The sequence below is a fragment of the Dasypus novemcinctus genome, chromosome 13, assembly GCF_030445035.2.
Source record: "Dasypus novemcinctus isolate mDasNov1 chromosome 13, mDasNov1.1.hap2, whole genome shotgun sequence".
Classification (NCBI taxonomy): domain Eukaryota; kingdom Metazoa; phylum Chordata; class Mammalia; order Cingulata; family Dasypodidae; genus Dasypus; species Dasypus novemcinctus.
The window spans coordinates 14,889,642-14,910,596 of record NC_080685.1 but is presented as its reverse complement, the minus strand read 5'-3'; the positions used below and the strand labels follow the sequence as shown (position 1 = coordinate 14,910,596).

The following is a 20,955-nucleotide window of genomic DNA, read 5'->3' as shown; positions in this document are numbered from 1 at the left end:
AATCTTTAATTAAAAGCTATGGGGGAAGCAGACTTGGCCCAATGGATAGGGCATCTGCCTACCACATGGGAGGTCCGCAGTTCAAACCCAGGGCCTCCTTGACCCATGTGGAGCTGGCCCATGTGCAGTGCTGATGCGCGGAAGGAGTGCCCTGCCAGGCAGGGGTGTCCCCCGCGTAGGGGAGCCACACACGCAAAGAGTGTGCCCCGTAAGGAAAGCTGCCCAGTGTGAAAGAAAGTGTAGTCTGCCCAAGAATGGCACCGCACACACGGAAGAGCTGACACAACAAGATGACACAACAAAAAGAAACACAGATTCCTGGTGCCACTGATAAGGATACGAGCGGTCACAGAAGAACACACAGTGAATGGACACAGAGAGCAGACAACAGGTGGGGGGGTGGGGGAGAAGGGGAGAGAAATAAATAAAAAATAAATCTTTTTTATAAATAAATAAATAAATAAATAAATAAATAAAAGCTTTGGGAGCTGACGTGGCTCAGTGGTAGTGCATCAGCTTCCCACATATGAGGTCCCCGGTTCAAGCCCAGCCAGTATTGATACCGCCAAAAAAAAAAAAAAAAGGTATGATGTGTAGTAAAATATGTACTTACCTTTATTTTCTTACGATGTTTTATTTTGGGCACATTTTTATCAGCTGGTCTTACTATTTTATCTGCTTTAATCCATTCATCATATCTAAAATTAAAAGAAATTATTATAAATATGTAAAACATGTAATACAGAAGTAAATATAACATATTAATGAGAAACTCATATATATAATCATAACATTTTAGAATTGAAAAGGACCTTGGAGATCATTTAGTTCAACTTTCTCATTTGATGAATAAAGCTACCAAAGCCCAAAGTGAGAGATTAAATGACTTGCTCAAAAGGACATATTGTTAGCTTCTAGCTAAGCAAAGACTGAGAAATCAAATCTGTAAAATAAATATTTAGAAATATCACAATATTTTCTAAACTTTCTAAGCAATGTTTACTCTAGATACATCAAGAAGCTAAGGTAATACGTTAGTTTTAAATGGCATGTATGAAAGGAAATCATCATATTCTTATAATTTATGGATTGCAAAAACACCTAGAAAAAAATACTGATCATAAAATGTTAGAAAATATTACTTTACAACGTTTTCAGTATTATGAGGTACTTTCTACACGTACAGACAACTGAGAGTCAGTAGACCTGTAGTACCCTCTCCATTCAATGCTGATTGTCTACATGATTTTACAAGGTGTAATTTACTATTGACTACAATAAAGTGATTTGTTTAAAAGAGCAACAGTTTATTTTTGTCCAAACAGCTAAAGAGAAGAAACATTAAAAAGTAATTCATTCTTTCTGTGTTCAAGAGCTACATGTTTATTGTGTATAATGGAAAACTCATTGACATTTTTTTTTTCTGGTACCAGGGCCAGGGATTGAACCCAGGATCTCATATAGAGGAAGTCAATGCTCAACCACTGAGCCACATCAGCGTCCCTAATTTTTTTTTTTTTTAAGGAGGTACCAAGAATTGAACCTGGGACACTTCATACATGGGCAGCAGGCACTCAACCACTGAGCTACACCTGCTCCCTGACATAAAATTTTAAACTCAAAAACATTAACACCTGAAAATGAGTTATTTAACACCACCACCCATGTTACTGGAGGTACAAAATGAAGCAATAAAGCCCCAAATCAGGGAGAAAATGACTTAGGTCATTATCTGACTGGTAAATTATAATCTTGCTCTAAAGTAGACCTGGAGCCTATCTGTAGCACCTCCCTGGCAAGAGTTTTACTGCTGGTGCGCACTACTGGCTGCAGAAAGCTGAGGGTCCACCTCAACATAAGGGGTTGTGTTTGTGGTTAGTTGCTGAGGGCCACAATGAGAATCAGAGATGAGGGAAGGGAATGAAATGACCTCTAGGAAAGTCTTGACCAATCTTTGCATACTACTTATGTGGCCTGGTCAAGCTATTTGCAACATTAGGCTTGGTGTGTTTCTGTAAAAAAAGAATGAATGGGTATCACATATGGGTTTTTCTTTTTTTTTCTTCTTCTTTTTTTGAGTATCAAATATAACAACAATTACTTTAAAAGCTTTAATAAGTATTACTCCTCTACTAAACACATCTTTTGGAATTTATACTGGCACAATAAGCACTATATATTTATAGTACTTATACCTTTCCCACTAATACCAAAAATGGAATTATTCATGAAAAGAAAACTTCATTTCAAAATTGGGGGAATGGTGAAGAATGAACAGAAAAGTATCTTTGCCCTCTGCAATGGGCAATATGAACTCTGAGAAGCTGCTCTATTTGAAATTAGGGAATTAATAATATAGACTTTTAAAAAAATAAAACAAAATAGGATTTCTACTTTTTGTGAGATTAACTGAAGACAGTGCATGATTACATAAAACCAACACAAACTAAACAAAAAATGCAATTTTTTTACCTTTTTTTAACAATGACTTATGTAGCTAGTTTTATAATACCAGGCATTTTACAACCAGTAAGTATTTTAAAACCCACTAAATTCAATTTGTTGTTGTTGTTTTTTTCACATGAATTATATTTTGAATTAGGATAAAACACTAGCTTTCAATTTAAGACTGCCAGCACCACATTAGACATTTATATATTTTACATTAAGTAACAAACTATCAAAGAAGAAAAAGTGTTATGCTCCCATGGTTAAAATGTTCACTGTAATAGAAAAAGAAAATTTTTTAGGAGGAATTGGGCTTTGAACCTGAGACTGTGTACATGGTAAGCAGGCACTCAAACCACTGAGCTACACCTGCTCCCCGAAACAGAATTTTTTATGACTCAAAGATATAATAATGTTTGCTGCTAAAATTCTTTTAGGAACAAGGTAAAAGAAAAATATACATTAATTATAAAATAATGGATGCTTGGGACAGAACAGACTGGGGTCTCTTCCTAAACTCTACCAGTATACAGATAGTGTATGGAAATAATTTTCTTCTCCACACAATTATGAATTAAAAGGCTGGTGTGAGAGGACTGTTTATCAGAAGAACTATTTAAGTTTCTATGTGAAGAGTGTGCTGAACCAAGCAGGACACAGAAAAGGCAAACTATGCATGAGAGTTTTAAAATATTTTAATAGTACTAATATAAACACTATAGTCCTTATATTCTAAATACCAACTTTGTTTTAAAATTTTATTGAATATTTTGTATGGTTTTATGAGTCCTTGGAATATTACTTGTATATATGTTTCCTGTTGAAGTAATTCCATGGTACCTGATGGTTCTATAAATATTAACTAGTATTAGCACTCCTTTAAGATTTGCCTTCTTTCTATTCTACTTTGTCCGTGTGCCGTTTTTCTTTTAGGAGGTACCAGGCATTGAACCCAGGACCTCATACATGTGAAGCAGTTGCTCAACCACTGAGTATACGTGCTCCACTCCATGAGCTTTTTCATCTCTTTTCATTGTTTTTCTGGCATTGTCTTGTTCTGACATAAACCTCTGAGACTTGTTTTTCCTCATCACATTTATGCTTTCTTCTTAGAAAATGTAGAAATAGAATAATGTTATTATTATTATAATAATACTCATCACGTACCAATGAACTTATTTCAGACTGAGAAATTAAAACCATGAAAGTACCTTGCAAATAACACGCGTGCTAAAAAGCAGAATGAGGAGAGTTAGGAAAGAGTAGGAGGGGAGCTGATGTAGCTCAGTGGTTGAGTGCCGGCTTCCCACATACCAGGTCTGGGTTCAATCCCTAGCCCCGGTGTCGCAGGAAAAAACAAGGGGGTGGAGGTGAGGGGAGAAGAACTGCCTGCTATAATAGTGTAATAAATATCAGAATGATAGTAAAGGGCATGCCAGGAACTATTTTGAGGAAGCACAGGGAAGTGACGAAAAAACCTGGTTGAAAATGTAAAACCATGAAGAGGGAGAATAGGTGAAAACAATGTGTGAGAACATTAGTAGAAGGAGTTTTTTCAAATTACAAACGCCTTACCAAATGGTAGTTGAGAACCACTGATACAAACATTTTAGGAGACAAAACTTAATGAGGTTTTAAAGAGCTTTTTAGTTGCCTGATTAACCTTACAAGGAAAAAAATATTGTCAGTAGAAAATAAACTGATAGTTATAACTGACTATTGTATGATAAAATAGGAAATGTTCTTTCCTTTTATGTAATTACACATTAGCATTATCAATGACACTTTCTATTTTCTTTAGAGAATGATTTTAAAGAACAGAGACACAAACTGACAAGGAAAATATTGCCTCCCCAATTTTTTAGACATTAAAATTTTATAGGAGCTAGATCAATTTAATTTTACTAGAGTCAATTTAAATAAAGGAGACAATATTAGCAAGTCAAGATCTCTAATTCCTTATCAAATTCCAAGAACAAAGACTTGAATGAAGGAAAATTAGTTCGGAAGTATAAGAAAACACTGCAGTGGATACTGTTTAATATATATATTTAGAGATTTTATACAGTATATTTAATATATAGTGAAAAGAGACTATAACAACTTTAGGCAGAACAGATAGGAAAGTAGTCAATGAAGATAATAAGGAAAATAGAGCCTCAAGTTCAATTATCTTGAATATCATAAAAGTTAAAATTACTGGGAAAGAAGTGGCAAAGAACAGAAAATTACAGCTAAAAAAACAGAAGACCATAAAATATTCTCAATTCATTCCTCCTTGGAGTAACATATCAAAGAAGGTATCCATTCATCTTTCAAAATACACTTTCAAAGAGGCAAGAATCTTAATAATTAAGGCAAATACAACCTTTTTGGTTTTAAAATGCTTCTAGCTCTTTTTCTCAAATATCCCCAAATACATGAACACCCTGTCCTTTCCTGAACTATACTGGTCATCCCTGTATTGCAGCTTTTAAATTCTGTTGACTCTGATTTAAGTCCCATATAGGGAAACAAGATAGATAGTAAATCACATTTTGTTCATGTCTCTCTACTACAGAGGAAGAACATTACTTAACAACTATTTAGGGGAACTAGAGAAAAACTAAGTTTATTGTTAAAACCTAGATTTCAGGGAACGGATGTAGCTCAGTGGCTGAGCACTTGTTTCCCATGTATGAAGTCCTGTGTTCAATCCTCAGTACCTCCCCCCTAAAACAAAAACAAAAACGAAACAAAAACAAAACAAAACATTTCATTTCACAGAGAACACGCCTGTTATTGTCATCTATCACAGTTAGTGGTAATGTAGCTGGAGTACTAGGAGAAAAATTTAAGCTAAGAGGTTAGCCTACAAACAAACTGACTTGTAGCTTTAGATCCAAGCAATTAACTTTTATGAGAATGACTATGGGAAGCCCAGGTGCTTAAGACTGTTGATATAAAGTATCCCGCCTTTAATTGACTTTACCATTAGAAAATGTCATCAGAAGAGAGTAGAGATATCTCGACAAAAAAACGAAATATAGCTTGCCAGGGCACAAGGCAAAGGGGATTTCTAAATTTTCCATTTAATAACAAATATTAAGTACTGAGTTGAAACATTAAAACTAAGTCTGTTAGAGATTAGCCCATATTTTTTCAATTCAGTTATCAAAAAATTCATTATAATGGATGCACACAATAGATGGAATGTATATAAGCATATTATTTTTAATCTAAAGTACAAAGGAAAACATTTTCAAGGCATACACATAATATTTCTACTGAGAAGATATAATATTCAAATAAGGAACAAATATGACAGAACAGCTGTGTGAGAACTCATTTAACTTCTGAAGATCCCTGACCAAATAAAATGATAAAATGAAGGAACTGGACTAGATGATCCCTAAAATGGAAAATAAAATGAGACTCCAAAACTAAAATATTGCACATGGACACTAACAACAAATAGTTCTTGAGTATCTATTATATACTAGACTCTGCTAGGCACTGGGTATTCAAGCAATGCCCATGAAATAAACACAGCTTCTGCTCTCAAGCTTACAATGTAACAGAGAAGACAATGCTATAGAAATAATCACAACAGTAAGGATACAAACCTTCTCAAAGCTTCTGAAAGAAGCCAAATAAATAAATACGTGAATTTTTAAAATGTGAGGTATTTAAATATTCATATACAGCTAGAAGGATTTTTTCAGAGACCATGGCATACTTGCTCTCACCAGAGAAAAATAGATTTCTAAAAGGAAACCTGTATGATCATTGTTTGGATGTGTTGGCAAATCATTTAAGAATCCATTTAGCAATAATAAAAACGGAAAAGAACATCAGTCAACCAAATATAAAGACCAAAATGGTTATTGTACCAACAAACAATTCAGACTTGGATTTTTCTTAAACCCAACTAAACCACTTGCAAACTATCAACATGTAGCAATATATACCCAAAAGTCATAGTCTTCAAAATAAGAAGTTTTAATTACGTACAGAACAGAGAAATTTTAAAAATAATTTCCTAAGCAATACCCAAGTGAAATACTACTTAAAATACGTAGTTTATAAAAAAATATGTATAGTTTATTAAAAAGGTAAATCTAATGACCAGTCTTTAAGTAAAATATTAAAATCATTTCTATTTTGTTTTCTGTTATGGATAGATTTGTTCAGTTACTGCTGAACAGTTTGTATTTTGCCTATCTATACACACAAAAAGTTCAGGTATGTCATGTAACTAACTTATGTAGCTTTAAATACTTCATATCTAAAGTAGAAATTTAGTCTATTTTAGTAAGGAATGGAACACCCCCTTAAATGAGTATGATGTGAAAGAGAAAATAAAAAAGTGATAATAGGAAAAATCACCAAGTCATGATATAAAGCACCACTATTATTAATTATAAACTTTATAAGCAATTTTACCAATACTTGCCTAGTTTATGGATTTTTATATAATAATCTCAATTTACAAATACATTTCTAATCTGAACAAAATTTGTGAAAAGACCCACTGAAAACAATTTAATGCTTTTACCCATATACATAAGATATAATAAAACAAAACTAAATTAAGAGTTTATTACTCAAAAAGTAAAATCCTAAGCACACTATTAACAGTTCATATTTCCATTTCGTGTAACATTGCTAAATCCACATCAAAGAGTCAGGAGTGGTGTTCATCACAATTAAGCATATAACAACAGGAATGATAGAAACATAAATATTATAGCATAACCATATTCCGTATTTGGCACAACAGAATGGTACAGTAATATAATTACTACTTCCTAGGGAATATAACTCTGTAAAATGAAACAAAAATATAGGTCTTCAGGAAGAGGTAATATGTAATATTAAGAAAACATGACAATGCATTTTACCAGGCTTATAAAGATAATGCAAATAGTTAACAACTGTGGCAATGATGATATTTTGTGACAGAAATACTGACTTAAAAAATAACCGAAGAGTTTATTTATATTTCATTAGTTTAGGGAATTAACACTGGTGCACTTTTAGACAAATATACAAATTTTCTTGCCAATAAACAAAACTACTGAATGGAACTAGTAAAAGTTTATGTTTTATGTTAAATGCGCCTGTTAATCTATAAAAACTACTAAATGGAATGTGTCCAAGTTTAGCTGATTACAGAAAAGAAGAATTAAAGCCAATTTGAGTGTAAAAATAACTATCAATCTTTTTTCAACAAAAGAAACACTTATTTTCACTTGCACTTGAAAACTACAGTCAACTCACAAGTCCATTTTTTAAAGTAAAACTTATTTTTATGTTCTTTTTTTTTACTGGTAATAACCTTTAAATTTCTCTGTTTGCAAGGACTGTCTGATACAAAGCATTTGCAAGCTGCAAAAGAATTTTTCACATAAGCAGTAATACATAGCCTTCTATTGCCCTAGCACTTTTTAGTTTCAATATGCTTTATATCATAAACAAAAGTGAATAGCCTTGCAGCACATGACAGAAGGGTTTGTGAGGTGAGAGTTTGGAGAAGACAACATGAAAAACGGAAGAGAAGTGTACAGTAACACCAAAGGGACGAAGAAGGAACTTGGTGAATAAGATAGGGGCAAGCTTCTCTTCTCTCCAGCTAGAAACAAGTTTAGAGATATTTATTTGGAAACTGCTCCCAAATGGTTTTTATTTACAGGCTTTTAACTTTCACATTATGCAAATAAGACAGGCAATTTCTAAGGATATCTTGCTTTACAACTTTGTCTAATTCAAAGGATACTATCAGTACCATTTAAAAGCATAAATGTTGTCTTTTATCAATCTTCCTAAATCCAATAGTATAAACACTGAAGAGTGTGGCAGGGACCAGATTACATGGAAGTAAAGGAATTACATGGAAGTAAAAGAAAAAAAAAGGAAAGAAGCAAAATATTACAGAAAAGCAAGGAACAGAAATATTAAGCTGAAAATTGTCATAAATTTTTTTAAGAGATGAAAAGAGACATAAGAGTAAAAGTCATAGGAAAGGAACATTTCCAATCAAATCCCTTTCAGTTTCAGACTCAAACCAATTTTGTTTGTAAATTAGGAGATGGGCAATTTAAATGACCCAAAGGTTGAAAAAGAAAGAGAAAAAACCATTTAAGGCTCCAGTGAGAGGGCCAGGAAAATCTGCCCCAATCACCTAGAAGCCTCCTATTATTATACAGGTGTGATTTTAAAACCAGTGGCTTTTATTTGGATTTTAACTTCTAAACCTCTTCCATTTTGAGGCTAGGAAGTTCAATAATTATTGATTACTTACCCTGTTGCCAGACAAGTAATATCCTACATATGGTAATATACTAGTGGAATGAATATGGCACATTTTTTTTCCCCCCATGTTTTAAAAATAGAAAGTAATGTGGCCCTTGTGTGGAAAGTTTGAAGAATGGAGCAGGGTGTTTACCCACAGTTCCATGTGGTAGATTTATTCCAGGGGGTCAAATACCTTCTGGTCAGAAAAAATAATTTAGCAAAATTCATTATCAGAAAAATAACTGAAGAGAGCCCTGGAAAAAAAGGAACAGAAAGAAAAAAATATTAAATGGGTAATGGATGGAAAAAAGAAGGTAACAATTACAAAGGAGGAAAACAGAAAAACAAGAAGAAAGTCAAAACGGCAAAAGATAGGATGACTAAGAAATTTTTTTTTATTTCTGAGGAAGATAGTAGAGCAAAATAAACAAGAAAAACAGCAGTTGAAAGACAAGTAAATTTTATCATGGACAGAGTGATCAATGGGTTCAAATGCCACTCATAAGGCAAATAGGACAAGAGGTAAAAAAAAAAGGAGTAGAGTTCATTGAAGTTAAGCATAGAATTACCATATGACCCAGCAATCTCCTTTGTAGACATATATTCCAAAAAACTGAAAACAAGGACTCAAACACAACAATGAGCACAAACATTCACAGCAGCAGTATTCATAACAGCCAAAAGGTGAAAACAAGCCATGTTCATCAACAGATGAATGAATAAAGCAAATATGGTATACACATCCAATACACACCAATAAAAAAGGCATTAAGTTTTGACACATGCTACAACATGGCTGAACCCTGAAAACACAATGTACTGTAAAATAAGACAGACAAGCACAAAACTGTATGATTTCACTTATATGAAATGTCTAGAATAAGCAAATTCATAGTTAGAAAGTAGATTAGAGGTTATGGGGAGTGGGGAGGATGTGGAGGTGACAATGGGGAATTATTACCTAATGGGAAGAGTTTCTGTTTGGGGCAGTAAAAAAAAAAAGTTTTGTTAATGGGTGATGGTGAAGGTAGCACAACTTAGTGAACGCAATTAATGCCACTGAACTGTACATTTAAAAAAGGGAAATTTTAGTATATATATATATACATATTCATTATCACAAAAAAGAGAGAAATGATTATGGATTTCAGCTACGTGGGGGGGGCCTGTGATCACTGATGATCCTCATAAGCACAGTTTTAGAGGCATGGTGAAGGGAAAAGTCCAATTAGAGTAGGTTTAAATAAAAATGAGGAGACAAACTGGAAAGCTAGGGAAGATAACTTTTTCAAATACTTTTGCTGCAAAATGGAACAAAGAAATGGTACAATAGGGGAAAGAGAGGTCATGAAAAAGTTTTTAAAATACTATTTAAAGTCATTGTTATCTAGTATTTTACCATTTGGAAAGTTCCAGAACTCATGATTTCTAATATGTTCCACATTGTTGTTAAGACAGTAGCTGAAAGAAGAGTGGATACTTGCCAGAACAGTTCATTCAAGAAGTTTGTTAAATAATGAACCATGTTGGACAATGAAGTGAGGTCGATTTTCACAGATAACGTCACAAATTTAAAGTACTTTTCTTTTCACACAGGTAGAGAGCTGCCATACGCTTAACCAAAAATCTGAACACATGATCTGGCCCATATCAGGACAGTAAGAAAATATTTCTGGAGTCATTTCAAAAACATGAGATATTTAGTTACAGTGCTCCAGATTTTAGATAGAGGATAAAGGAAAAGAATTTCAGAAGGATGAGGTGAACTCTAAGTCTGAGATTTTGAGTCTCAAACATTCACCCATATTCTATCAGCTATCCACTCCCATGCCACACCCTGGACCCTCCTGGACTTATCATCTAGAAATGGTCCATCTCTGAAATCTTAAACACTTAACCAAAAATAGAAGGAGGAGGAGGAAGAAAAGAAGAAGAGAAAAGATTCTTCTTAAAGATAGGAGAAACATCAGGTCTACATAGGGATAGGAATGATCTAAAATATAATAAGAAACTGAAGACAGAGAAAAAAGGGAGAGAAGAGCTTGACCCACATCTTTGGGCAATTAGATAAACTGGCTTTAAAATAGTAGCAAGGATTTTTCATCTATGGCTAAAGCTGAAAGGTAGGTGGCTGCAGATAAGAGTAGAGCTAGATGTCATGGAAGTTTGTGGGAATTCTGATTATTTCAATTTCTCAATGAAGTAAAAAAGCAAGGTCATTAGCTGAGTACTAGGATGGAGAAGAAAAACTGGCAGACTTTAGGAGATAAAAGACAGTATGCCAAAACTGCTCTAATAATAATAAATAAATAAATGGGATGGAACCCCTGCAAAATAAAATAAAAATAATTTAAAAGAGCGAGACAGTATATAAGTTTTCTAAGTAAGCAGTAGAGTGAACAGACTAAGGACATAGAAAATTAAGGGCCCACTTGAGGGACACAATCATGAATTTTTTAAAAAGGCCAGTCAGTGCAGTTATTTAATTTACTTAAACCAAGAACAGCTGCACAGGTATAGGTAAGGAGTGTTAGGTTTAATAAGGATTGGCCTGGTTTTATCATGTGAGTACTACAAAGCAACAAAACAGCCAAAAGAAAACCCTTTAAGGAAGTGATTCTAACAGCTGACCAAGGAAATTAAAAGGATTAAGCCCATTAAGGGAGTGAGGGATAATAGGATTAATGAACTACAAAGTCTGCTGGGGTAATTTCCTAACCTGGAATATAGTAGGGACCCTTAGAGCCAAAGACATTATTTAAAAATTGTAGATATTCGACATATGTTTGTCAAATAAAGGAATAAAGTATGATAAAAAGCAGTTGAATTGGCAAATATTGGGGTTTAACTGATTTGTCTAGGAAAGTTTTTACTAATTTTTTGGGCCTCCTGATTCCTATACAATAGGATTCAAATCATTTGGAAAAATGAGACTTTTAACAAATGAAATGCATTTTTATGCATGATTTTAGCTAATGATTGAAGTGATGAATGCACAACTATGTGATTATACCAAATATCACTGAATGTACCCTGTATGCTTTATATACTATGTACCAATACAATTTTTTTAAAAAACTGTTTTGCAGCTGAAATTTTAAAATGTAAGTCCCTGCCCCCATCTTATGCTTAAAAATATCCTTTAATGAAGTTGGTGATTCTCAATAGGGAAAAAAAAATTCTCTAATCAAATTCCCAAACCCTTGATTATGGAAAACCAAGTTAGAAATGGAGAAAAATACTCAGCATCATTATACCTTAAAGAATTACTGGTGTACTTTAAGTCCCATACCAATAGTCTAGATAATTCCAAAACATTTATAGCTGTTACTCAACAAGGATAAATCCAACATACTCAAGGAGTTTACACCAGGTGAATTTCAAAGCATAACCTTGCTTTCAAAAATCAATCCCATGTTTATGTAATGACTTATGAACTGGAACGTGGAAAAGATAAATTAGCTAATAAGACTTCTTAAAGAACTTCTATAAAACGTTAATATCATTCAGAGAAGTTAAAAAAAATGAAAGTTTACTGATAACAATTACTGAAGTATGATCACTTAAAAATATGTGGAGCTATATTTATAAGACTAAAAGAAAACATACTACCATATTAATAGAAATCTTCTCTATTTTTATGTATTCTCCCAATTTTCTGAGTTGAATACTATTTTTAGAACACTTAAATTTTTTTTAAATAAGAAAGCATTGACTTACAATACTTTAAATATGTTGCTATCCAATTGGACAATAGTTTTAAATATGGTCACCACATCTGTACATTTACAGTAAACCTGGTATAAACATGTAAAATACTGCTTTTTAAAAAACTGCAATAGTAAAAAGAGGAAACTAGCCCATATATAATAAAAATCAGTATTTTTCAGCTGTAAAATAAGGGTATAAATGAAAATTATAATATAAAGATTTATAGAGCCCTTTACAAAAAAGGGAAACATATAGAAAGAAAAATTTTAAACTAAGAAATATACTTTTGCTTTCTTTAAAAAGAAAATGCAGCTGTAAAATGATGTTTTAGATAAAACAAAAAATTATGTAGGTTATCTCCATACAAAATTTCCAAAATTACTACTGTCATAATGACTGCCATTGAAGCTAAAACTATTTTCATGAACTGGCATGCATAAATCTTCATTTCTAATTTAACATTTCTTAAATGTAAAGTTAAGAGGTCAAGCTGAAGATCTCCAAAGTAATAGGAAAATAGCCATAGATGATGAGGATGTGTTGCAGTCCTTATTAGATTAGCTAAAAATAATGAAGGGGTAGTAAAACTTAGTTATTGTTTATTCATCAATAAGACAGTCTCTGAGTATTACTGCAGAGGGAAATAGGAATACTGTAGTGTTGACTAGAAGAAAATTAATTGCCTAATCTACTGGAGTACAATTGTTTCCTCTGTGCTCCTGGTGTGTCTAGAAGTCCAACCTATAGGCCCTTTATCAAGATGGTAAGTTTTCTTCTTTTGAAAGCTCATAGCACACAAATGCATGAGATTTTAGTAATAGACGGCATCTTTTTTAATAATAAAAGCATATCTTGTTGAACTACGTTTGATTTTTCTTCCGACATTATTAAAAACTTGAATGCCTCAGTTTAAAATCTCCCCTTATTTTACCCTACACCCCATCAATTTCAAAACTAAAGTTCCAGACATTTTTCCATCCTCTAAAACCCTAGTGCTCCTAGAATTAACCTTTCCTTAATAAAACAGAAAGCTGTATCTTAATTGCCAAATAATTTTATGAATGTCTCAATTATATACCTAATAAACCTCTTTTGTAAAATGAACCAATTATTTAAAAATTGTCAACCACTGAATACAATGAAAGCTGGAGAACCCTTAAATTCTATCCACTCTTCATAAAATTTAAAGCATTTTATGAAGGCACTAGGAAAATTGTCTCTTTAGATTAAGCCAAAAAAATAAGTAGGAGAGAAGAACGGAAAAGAGAGAGAAAAGCTGATGTTTCTTTTATCCATCTAGTAGGCATTATTATTTTGTCTTCCTAAGTTTGAATGAACATTTTCTACATTTACAACACTGGGAGAAGAGAACTCACTCTACATTTATGTTTATTAGATTTTTAGCAAAATCAAAATGACTAAATATTAAGGACTGGACAAAATATTCTTTAGTAGTTATACCTGAGATCTCAAATATCTTTGTTAGAAAAAGAACAATAATCGCTAACCCTTTAGGTAAGTAAAATAATGCAAAAGGCAGCATAAGAACCAACCGCCAAAAGGATAAATTACACATGGTGTTAAAGGCACTGTCATGAAAAGCTTATGTTTCATGACAACTATTATATTTGAGCACTCACAGATGGCAGGTATTTTAAAAATCAGAACTTTGTTAAACTTCTTGATTAGAAATAATAAAGAATGAATCCCAAACAAAATTCTTGAACATTTTCTTATGAGTTAGGTTGCTATTTTCTTCCAAGCATCAGAATGAATCCCAATTTTACTTTTCTCAAAATAAGAAAGGTTATCAGATTGGCCCATGCCTCCAGAATTTCCTATTGCCACAATCAGACAACAAAAAATTTTTAAGAAACAGAATTTTAGATAGTTTTCTTAAAAAGCTCCCAAGCCACAGAATACAATTTAAATCTCAAACATAAGAACTGTATTCATCCTTGAAAACAATAAGTACACCATGAAACCACCACTTAAAAAACTTGTAACCATTTTTAAGGGCTACAGTTCTATCATAGGCTATTTTTCAAATACCCAAATACCAAATATTCCAAAATGAATTAAGTTATTGTTAAAAGATAACTAAAAGATAGTTCTCAAACTAAAATTGAAATACAAAATTTATTTGGATTAACAAAAAAAAAACTTATACAAGAAAAAACTTGTATCACTGAACTCAACCTAAAACCAAACCTCAATCTTGCCTTTTAGTTTCCTAGGTTAGAGGCGGTCAGAAAGTGCACTCCCTTTTCTTCAAGAAAACTTTCTTACATTTTCAACCAGACTATTTCAAGGACACAAATAAATTTCTAAGACTTCTGTAAAAAGTTGTAATGTAAAAGTTGTTAATGAAAAGATAAGGCCTTTTGAAGTAACTAATGCTTCTTTAAAACTTTCAAACATTAAATCCCTGCCTATCTAAGGAAAGAAATATGATGACTTAAGATTAGAAAAAGGTTATTGTGGCAATGTAATTGTGGAAATGAAAATGCAGGTGAGTGGGCAGCCTAATACTTGGGTTGTAGACATCAAGAAGCACAAATCTTTTACTTTTTTAAAAGATTCTTCCATCATTTCATTAAAAATGCTTTCTCTGCTAAACTACATATATCACATAAAAATCAAACTGTGTAGACCATAGTTTTTTTTGACACTAAAGGTATGTAGGAAGTCACTAAGCGAGGTATTTTCATGCTAAAAACTATGATTTTTTTTAACATGGTACCTGGCCTCAATTAGAATACTAGCACGTCTGTAATTAATTAGATTTTAAAATAGGAAAGTATTTTTGAAGTGTTTTTAGGTAATAATCACTAGCTAAAACTCAAGTTACCTCACATTCCATCCGCAGTAATGCACCAAGTAAAGGACCTCTCCACCTTCGACATCAGAATCTTTAATACTAGCTTCATACATTTTTTGATTTTTCCCTCGTCCATACCGCACTTGGACTTTCATTCCTGGTGGATAGCATTCAAACTCCTCTTCCTCATTGTTGTCATCATCATCTTCATCTTCTTCCTCCTCCTCCTCCTCTTCTGCTTCTTCATCATCTTCATCTTCTTCTTTATTCGTTTCATCTCTTGAAAGGTTTAAAAAATTGCAGAGTTAATAAAAGACACTTCATAAGCTTTTCAGTTCCAAACCACATATACTGATAAATATCGTGGCTGTGAATTTTCCAGGGAACAGCAGGTTCCATGTGTGTGAAATTCTCTTTCGATTTTATTTTAAAAACTAAAACTGTGTAAGATGACCATGGTTTTAGAAAGACACATTTAGAAAAAATGAAGATTTTTAAAAAGTACATTAAAAGGAAATTTCCAATAGCCAGAAGAAGAGAGGTTGTGATGAATAGCTAGAAACTAGTAAGTTTTCTTTAAAAAGAAAATTGTTACAATTTTCTCATGTTTTATTATAAGTGTTTGACATCTCAGTTGACAAAAAAAAAAAATCACATTTATAGTCATGTTGTGACATATAAATGGTTTTTATTCAAATATTTCCAGGCTCAGAATATTTAAAAACAAATTTTTCTTACTAGCAGATGGATCAAGTTTAAAAGGTATCTAAGCAAAGCTTTTAAATGTTATACTAGTTGAACTATTATTTTACCTTTTACAGGAATATTCTAACTTCTTATTATTATCACAGAAAGTTTATTTCCATCCTTCTAAACTTCACCTCAATTTGTTCTGTTTATCACATATTTACTGAAAATTTTCTTCCAAAACTCCTCTCTCAACTTGTAAGTTCCAAAGAAACAGGTTTATGAAAGGACAATTGCAAATATATGAAACTAAAAGTCAAACCATTCTAGAAACAGCATTACAACCATTTTGAACTTTCAATACCATGTACACTCTAAAATTGAACATTCATATTCTTTTTATATTAGCCACAAATTTGCATTAAATGAGAACATTTTAAATTATAAATTTTATAGGATTTATAAAAAATTAACGTCAAGATGAAATTCAACAGTATATTTAACATGTTTTTTATCTGTTCTGCTGAATGTCTATGCTAATTACAAAATTTTTCTCTCCAACAGAATCACTTTTCAGCTGACAAATATCATAAAACAGGCTACAACAATAACTAAAGTTTTAGAACTTAATGGAAAAATATTTATCTAAAAAATCCTTCTATCACTGATAAATTCCGTTTTATATTCTTTTATCTAACCTTTTTAGCAATAACATACTTTATCATTTCTAATTATGTACTTACAAAGGCAACAAAAATAATGGTACTACAGACAGCACTTAACACCTTTTACTCTCCTTCCTTGTTTCTTCTATAGTGAGTGGGTTTCTATATAAAGCCTAATAGACTTTTTTTTTTTTTAATTTTCTTCCTTTTATAGACTTTTGAAATTAACTCTGAGCCCACAAAGATACCTTTGTATCATTTCATCTGAACTACATAACAAAGTCTATAATGATTCTCAGGAATGATTCCTATCTTGAAGACTCATTTATAATTACTGAAGAAGTATTCAAAAATTAAAATCCAAATGAAAATATAATCTGAGTAAAAACAGGAACTTTATTATAGAAAATACATGGACTGTCTACAATGCATAAATAATTATTAGTAAAGCTAAAGTATTTAAGAAATTAATAGAAATGGTATTTTGGGGGATAAAACAATTATTAATTTTTAAATAGAGTATATCCTTGGGAGAAAAGGAAGTGTAGTCTGGTAGCCAAAATAAAAGAGATTTACCATGCACCTTGTTCTTACATCTCAGAATCGTCATATAAGAAGACAAAGATCTTAGTCATAACTTATAAATTTGTGCAGGACAGAGTGTAAACTACATTGTAAACTATAATCCACGCTTAGTGGCAATGCTCTAAAATGTATTCATCAATTGTAACAAATGTACCACACTAATGAAGGACACTGTTAATGTGGGAAAATATGGGAGGGGTAGGGAGCAAGGCATATGGGAGGCCCCTATATTTTTTATGTAACATTTATGTAAACTAAGTATCTTTTTTAAAAAAGTATATAAAGAAAAGGGGGGGGGGAAGATATAGAATAAAAAGTTTAAAATTTGAAAATAAAAAGTCTAAACTGTATCTTATGGAACAACACACTGAGCACAACTGATAAATGCCAATAATAACAAGCACAATTATACTTTAAGTGGTAGTCACAGCAATATTTTATTTAACCTGAAAAGAAAACCTAATACTCTTTATTAATAAAATAAAACAATCAGAAATTAAAAAGAAAATGTAGAATTCCATGTGAACCAAACAAAACCTATAAAATTCACTCAAATAATACACTGAAATATAGAGAAGCAAACAACATAATTATTGGCAATGGGGCAAAGAAAATATTTTACTGGTCTCAAAGAATTCAGTGGCAAACTCTGAGGTTAATGCTTTAAACCAGATGGAACACAAAATGCCACAAAAGAGCCTTTTCAAGTATCAAATGCAAACAACACGTAGGTTAAAAAATTTAAGTTGATGCATATTGCATACACACACACACACACACACCACACACATGCAGATTCAGATTAGTTATCTTTTAGAGAACCACATTTTGGAAAACCAAATGTTGTCAACAAGGATATCTCATTTGAATTCACAGAGAAATACCAAAATTTCCCCCCCTTTTTTTTTTTTTTTTTTTTTTTTTGAGGTACCAGGGACCAGGGATTAAACCCAGGACCTTGTATCTGGGAAGATGGCTCTCAACCACTTAGCCACATCAGCTCCCCTGAGTTGGTTTTTGTTTGTTTGTTTTGCTTGTTGTTTGTTGCTTTTGTATAGAAGGCACCAGGAACTGAACCCTGGACCTCCCATGTGGGAAGCAGATACTCAACTGTTTAAGCCACATCCACTACTCAAATTTCCCCAGTTTGAAGTCACAATCCTCACAATGGAACACAATTAATTAATTTCAGACATTTCCAACATGTAATACTTCTAAATAACATCTAGCAAATTGGGCAGTCACACCTGGAAAATTTTACTTTGTGGTATGAATACATTTATAAACATCTTCAATAAATAGTCATATAGTTAAGGAATTAATGGGATTAAAAAATAAAAATCTATAAAACATAGTTTATACAATAAAATAAACTGATGTACCAACTTTAATGATTAAAATAATTTTAGGACAAAAAATAATAGGCTTATCAAAGTGCCTGCACATAGTAGATGCTCTGGAAATATCTACAGATTTAAAAATCAGATTTTTAAACAAAAAGCCTAGTCCTTAATAAGTTTCTTAGTAGTCGAAATAGTCTCTTATAGCAAAGAGTTCTTCAAATATATATTTACACACACAGAAGTATAACAAAATATAATAAACAAACACCTTTGGCTATGGTTTTTTAAACACAATTCCTTTTCCACATTTGTCTGTAAGCTGTGGCCAAAATTTCACAAAAATACTAAAATGACCAAAAGATTTTAGACAATAAGTTGAGCTCTTATGAAGTCTCTTAAGAGTTGAAATAGTCTTCATTAGCAGTAAGGAACACTTCAAATACACACTTATACATGCAAAAATATCACAATGTATATATAAACAAACACCTTTTTACTGTTTTCATATAAACCCAGTATTCCCCCCCTTCTACATTTGCCTGCGTTCTGTGATCAAAATTTCAGAAAAATACTAAAATGATCAGGAAAAATGGGTTGTGCTTATTTAAACGGACAATTAACAACAGGGATATTAATGATTTTTAAACTTCAGAAATATGATTAAACACCAAGAATTATTATTAAAATCCAGGGGCCCATTGGCATTGCTTAGATTACAATGTTAAATAATTCACCATCCCCAAGTGACCAAAACAAAGTAAATGCTACTGTCACAAAAAAACACAATATAACAATTTTGGTCTTTTTAAAATTATTAGTACTTTTCTATTCTTAATTTCTGCTTCAGAAATAAATCCAACTTTCATAATCTACAGCCAACATACCAACTGTAAAACAGTAAGGGAAATCTCAAATTTCTATTATCTAGTCATTCAGTATTAAGAAGTACTTTTACCTAGCTAAAATGTTATACATTTCCATGATGAGAGCAAGAAGACTGATTCAAAAATATGATCATTTTCTGCAAACTTAAATTAGTAGGGTCTCTGAAGGAGGCAGAAACTATTTACCTAATAAATGCAAATCAGTCAATTATTTTATGTTTTGTCAAATACAGAGTCATACATACACACACATACAAAGAACAAATTACAAGAATTCATCCAGCCAAAATTCATCTTAACCAAAAACAAATTTCTTACCCAGATTTTGCTTTTTCTTCTTCAGCTTCTACCTTTATGCTGAGGGATTCATCTACCCTAGTTGACTCATCATCTTTATCTTCCAGATTTTCATTTTCTTCAGTTTTTTTCATATTAACTTCTTTTTCCTGATCACACTGTGTAGGTATAGATTCTAATAAATTCTTTTTACTTCCCTAGGAAAAGATCAGAGGAACTAAACCAACAAAAGTAAAGATTTTCAGCCTAAATCCATGATCTAATTGTTAGTAAGAGGAGGTATCAACCAATACTAATATTGAGATAATTATACGTTACTTTCAAGAAACTCCTGCCTTTCTCAAAACACTAGGCAAAAATAGCTAACAATATTTGAACAGTTATTACAGTATAAAAATAACAGTTAATGAAGAAAATAAAACAATAAAGTAAAATACTATACAATAAATTAACTTTGGTAACTTTACAAAGGATGTTGAAAATGTACCAATGGCAACGAAGCACAATTAACAATATCTGATTTACCAGAGAAGGTTTGATATTTTCTTTTCTTTCAATATCATCTTCAATCAGCTTTTCTTCTTTTGGTATTATATTCCCCTCCTCTTCAATCTTTATTTCTTTGACGTCTGGTTCATTTTCTTCCTTAACTTTTATTTCCTTTATAGTTTCAAATTCTTTACAGGGTTTGTTAGCAACTTTCTCTGGCAACGCCATTTGAAATTCAATACCGGCTGACCTACAGTATTCCTCAAAACCATATAGGTATCTGAAAACATGAAGAGAGATTGCAATAGGTGAACACATTTCAAAATACTAACTGTATAGTTGTTTTCTTAAAAATGTTTTTTCATTCCTTTTTTTTTTTTTTTTGGTAAATCTCTCAGACACTAAGCCAAGTTAGGAGAACAAAGAAATGGCCCAATGTAAAAACAGCTAATAAATGGCAAAGCCAGGACTCAAACCTGGGTTGGTGTGACTTAAAAACTTTGGCTTTTTAATCACTATGCAATACTCTTTTCAAATTTATTGGGCTACAAAACTTTTCTTCACAGTATATCTCATCAATCTAGGATTCATAGAATATATACTCGAAAATGCTATCATACAGTGATTACTTCAGTAAAAATTTCTGATTTCTTTGAGGAAAAATTAATAGCCTCAGTTACAAGGTAAACTTCATCCAGCTTCCTACATAAAATATTTAAAATATATAAAATATTTTTTTAAAAAATATT

General features: G+C 32.0%; 1 protein-coding gene across 7 annotated transcripts in view; it reads right to left on the bottom strand.

Annotated features, from left to right (window-relative positions):
- Nucleotides 1–20,955, bottom strand: part of ARID4B (AT-rich interaction domain 4B) — a 161,958-nt gene that overhangs the window by 24,732 nt on the left and 116,271 nt on the right. For 4 of the 7 annotated variants that reach the window (XM_058309516.2, XM_058309515.1, XM_071207371.1 and 1 more), the window contains exons 15-18: nucleotides 20,243–20,486; nucleotides 19,739–19,914; nucleotides 15,287–15,535; nucleotides 614–698 (exon numbers count right to left, since the gene is read on the bottom strand). In XM_058309516.2, the coding sequence (XP_058165499.1) occupies nucleotides 614–698; nucleotides 15,287–15,535; nucleotides 19,739–19,914; nucleotides 20,243–20,486 (754 nt within the window). The remainder of the gene's footprint in view (nucleotides 1–613; nucleotides 699–15,286; nucleotides 15,536–19,738; nucleotides 19,915–20,242; nucleotides 20,487–20,955) is intronic. The other 3 variants (XM_058309518.2, XM_058309519.1, XM_058309517.2) reach the window with 2 other exon arrangements.